The sequence below is a fragment of the Orycteropus afer genome, unplaced genomic scaffold, assembly GCF_000298275.1.
Source record: "Orycteropus afer afer isolate SDZICR_OR568_19922 unplaced genomic scaffold, OryAfe1.0 scaffold00266, whole genome shotgun sequence".
NCBI classification, from domain to species: Eukaryota; Metazoa; Chordata; class Mammalia; order Tubulidentata; family Orycteropodidae; genus Orycteropus; species Orycteropus afer.
The window spans coordinates 2,591,806-2,595,448 of NW_006921853.1; the positions used below are offsets into that span (position 1 = coordinate 2,591,806).

The 3,643-nt window shown below is 59.2% G+C and overlaps 1 protein-coding gene across 1 annotated transcript in view; it reads left to right on the forward strand.

Moving 5' to 3' along the window:
* Nucleotides 1-438: 438 nt before the first annotated feature.
* The window catches only part of SBK1 (SH3 domain binding kinase 1), a 3,488-nt gene continuing 283 nt past the window's right edge, over nucleotides 439-3,643 (forward strand). Inside the window, exons 1-3 of the mRNA XM_042782234.1 lie at nucleotides 439-664; nucleotides 2,103-2,305; nucleotides 3,072-3,643. The exon at nucleotides 3,072-3,643 is cut by the window's right edge and continues 283 nt beyond it. Coding sequence (XP_042638168.1) covers nucleotides 439-664; nucleotides 2,103-2,305; nucleotides 3,072-3,643 — 1,001 coding nt within the window. The remainder of the gene's footprint in view (nucleotides 665-2,102; nucleotides 2,306-3,071) is intronic.

Sequence of the window (3,643 nt, forward strand, 5' to 3'; positions counted from 1 at the left end):
CATGCCTTTGCTGTGTTTCCTGCCCATCTTCCCCTAGAATGTAAGCCCCACAAGGGCAGAGATGCTGAGCTGAACAAATGGTCAGTGCTGTGTCCCCAGGGCCCCTGTGAATGGGAGAACTGCTGTATAAACTCATGCCCGTGTCTATGCGTGACGGTAAACACATGCGCCTGACGCTGCATCTGATGACAGTGAGACAAATATGCCGGGGAACCCAAGTGTAGCGGGGAGTAGCAACTGTGTCGGGTACTGCTGCTTCAGGCCTGGACCCTGAAGCTGTGGGGAAAGGGGAGGCAGCAAAGATGTTTGTTGCCCCCTTGTGGTCACCCTGGGAGCTGGCATCCGGACCCTGCCTCAAGGATCCTGGGTGCTAATTGCAAGGAGGGGGCCCTGGCCTGATGTCACACTCCATGTCACCCTCCCCCCAACAGGGAGAAGATGAGTGTGGGCTGCCCAGAGCCTGAGCCGCCCCGCTCCCTGCCCTGCTGTGGGCCAGGGGCCGCCCCTGGGCCAGGAGCCGGTGTGCCCCTTCTCACTGAAGATATGCAGGCACTGACCCTCCGCACACTGGCCGCCAGCGATGTCGCCAAGCATTATGAGCTCGTCCGGGAGCTGGGCAAGGGCACCTATGGGAAGGTCGACCTGGTAGCCTACAAGGGCACAGGTGAGTGGCTGCAGGGGGGCAGGAGTGAAGGTTGGGGGCATGGTCAGCTTTCGGATTTGGCTGTGGCTCTCTGGGGGTGCCAGGAGGGCATCAAGGAGGAGGAGGTGGTGACCCACTTGCAGAGAACGAGGCCTGAAGCATCATAAGGAAGAGACTGCCCAGACGAGGTGAGGGAGGACCCTGGGACAGAGTGCCCGCATTGGAGGGTGGGCTGCTTTGGGTCTGTCTGGGAGTATCTGTGGGACAGCCAAGGGCATGTGCCCAGGGTCATTGGCACTCAGGGGAGAGGTCAGAGCTGGTGGTGACATCTGGGGAATCACCAGCATTTTGGGGTAGCTGACCCCAGGCAGGTAGACAGAGCTGGGGGGAGGTCGTTGGGAACAAGGCACCATGACCATGCTTAAAGGGTGGTGCCAGGTATCCTGTGAGGGTCGTATGGCCATCTCCACTTCTCAGATGAGGACACTCAGACCCAGACAGACGCAGTCACTTAGCCAAAGGTCAATAGCTACTGCAAGTTTGAGTTCAACCAGAGCTTGGTGCCTCTCGTACACGTGGGCTCACAGAGGTACCTACTCAGCCATTTAGGGGCAGGGCATTGCTGCATAAGCTCTCATAGCTGCACACACCTGGGCTGAGGAGGGGCTTCTGTGCCAACTGTGGGCAACAGGAGCACTGGACATGAGGTTACCTGAGCTTTGCTACTTGCTTGCTGTGTGACCTTGGGTAAGTTATGTAACCTCTCTGGGCCATGGTAGCCTCCTCTGCGAAATGGAGTCACATTAGTGCCAACCTCATAGGGTCATTACAAGGAGTAAGTTGTAAATGTGAAGACCCGAAGGCAGGTCCTGTAATGTGTACGTGCTTTGTGGACACACGTGTGTGTATCAGAACTGTGGGCTCAGGTGGGTACAGATACTACCCAAGCACAGAGTCGGGGACATGTGCCTTGCACTCTCTCACCTCCCAGTGTCTCGTTTCTTCTTATTCATTCATCCAGTCAACAAATATTTGTAGAGTGCCTACCATATGCCGAACTCTGTTGTAGGCTCTGGGGGTGTAGCAGTGAGGGGTCCTGCAATCAGGGAGCTACATTCTAGTTAGAGGACGCAGACAAGGTAAACAAGTACAGTATGTCATGGGGAACACAGGAGACGGTGGAGGAAGCAGCAGGCCCTCCCCACCATCCTGCCCCGAAGAGGCTGCAGGCTGGGTATACCGCATCTTCCCGTAGGAGGCCCAGATTGATCCCTGACTTGCTGTGTGACCTTGAATGAGTCCTTTCCTCCCTCTGGGTCTGTTTCCTCTCTGTAGGGTGAGGACAGTCACGCCCACTGAGGCCTTCATTGTGCCCCAGTGCTGGGATGGGCATGGGTATGTCAGGTGCAGGGGTGTGGGGAGATGGGCTCTTCATTGCTGCTGCTATCGCCCCTGTCAGGCATGAAAATGGCGCTGAAGTTTGTGAACAAAAGCAAAACCAAGCTGAAGAACTTCCTGCGGGAGGTGAGCATTACCAACAGCCTCTCCTCCAGCCCCTTCATCATCAAGGTCTTTGACGTGGTCTTTGAGACTGAGGACTGCTACGTCTTCGCTCAGGAGTACGCGCCCGCCGGGGACCTGTTTGACATCATTCCTCCTCAGGTACTGGGCATGCTCGGGGAGGGAGGGAGATGGTCTTCTGGGCCCCCCCAGTGTGAGAGGGTGGAGGAATCAGACCACTCATTTCATCAGCAGACGTTTATTAAGCGCCTGTTGTTTATCAGTCAAAGGAGCTCTGGTGGTGTGGTGCCTAAGGCTTTTGACTGCTAACCAGAAGATTAGCAGTTCAAACCCACCAGCCACTCCACGGAAGGAAGATGGGGCACTCTGCTTCTGTAAACACTGTATCAATCACTATTTGGAAGATTGAGGAAACACAGTGAACAAGACTAAGGTCCTGCCCTCTTTCTAGCTGGGGAAACAGACACTATACAGTAGTAAACCAGAAAATGACAAGTCAAGATCGAAACCAACAGAGTGATGGGATGAAGGACAGTAGGACCCTCCTCTGGAGCTCCATAGGAACTAGTGGGATACAAGAGTCAGGGGGATCAGGTCGATCTGAGAGGGAGACCCCAGAAGCTTCCCAAGGAAGTCAGCACTCCCAGGGGGGAGAGCGTGGGCAGCCTCCGCCAGGGTCACAGCGCTAAGCCGCGGGAGAGATAGGTGAGGCCCAGGAGTGGGTGGGACAGTCCAAGACACAGCCCTGAGCGCAGCAGCTGGGAGGCGGAGCCAGGCGCTCCAGCTGGCGGTTGTGCGGAGGGTCCCCCAGGCAGGCTCGGTAGGGCGAGGCAGGCTCGGTAGGGCGAGGCAGGCTCGGTAGGGCTCGGGGCAAGGCCCCCTGAGCGCAGCTCTCCCGTCCCGGCAGGTCGGGCTCCCCGAGGACACGGTGAAGCGCTGCGTGCAGCAGCTGGGGCTGGCGCTGGACTTCATGCATGGGCGGCAGCTGGTGCACCGCGACATCAAGCCCGAGAACGTGCTGCTGTTCGACCGCGAGTGCCGCCGCGTGAAGCTGGCCGACTTCGGCATGACGCGCCGCGTGGGCTGCCGCGTGAAGCGCGTCAGTGGCACCATCCCCTACACGGCGCCCGAGGTGTGCCAGGCGGGCCGCGCCGACGGCTTCGCCGTGGACACGGGAGTGGACGTGTGGGCCTTCGGCGTGCTCATCTTCTGCGTGCTCACCGGCAACTTCCCGTGGGAGGCGGCGTCAGGCGCCGACGCCTTCTTCGAGGAGTTCGTGCGCTGGCAGCGCGGCCGTCTCCCGGGGCTGCCGTCGCAATGGCGCCGCTTCACGGAGCCTGCGCTGCGCATGTTCCAGCGCCTCCTGGCGCTCGAGCCCGAGCGCCGCGGTCCCGCCAAGGAGGTCTTCCGCTTCCTGAAGCACGAGCTCACTTCCGAGCTGCGGCGCCGGCCCTCGCACCGCGCGCGCAAGCCCGCCTC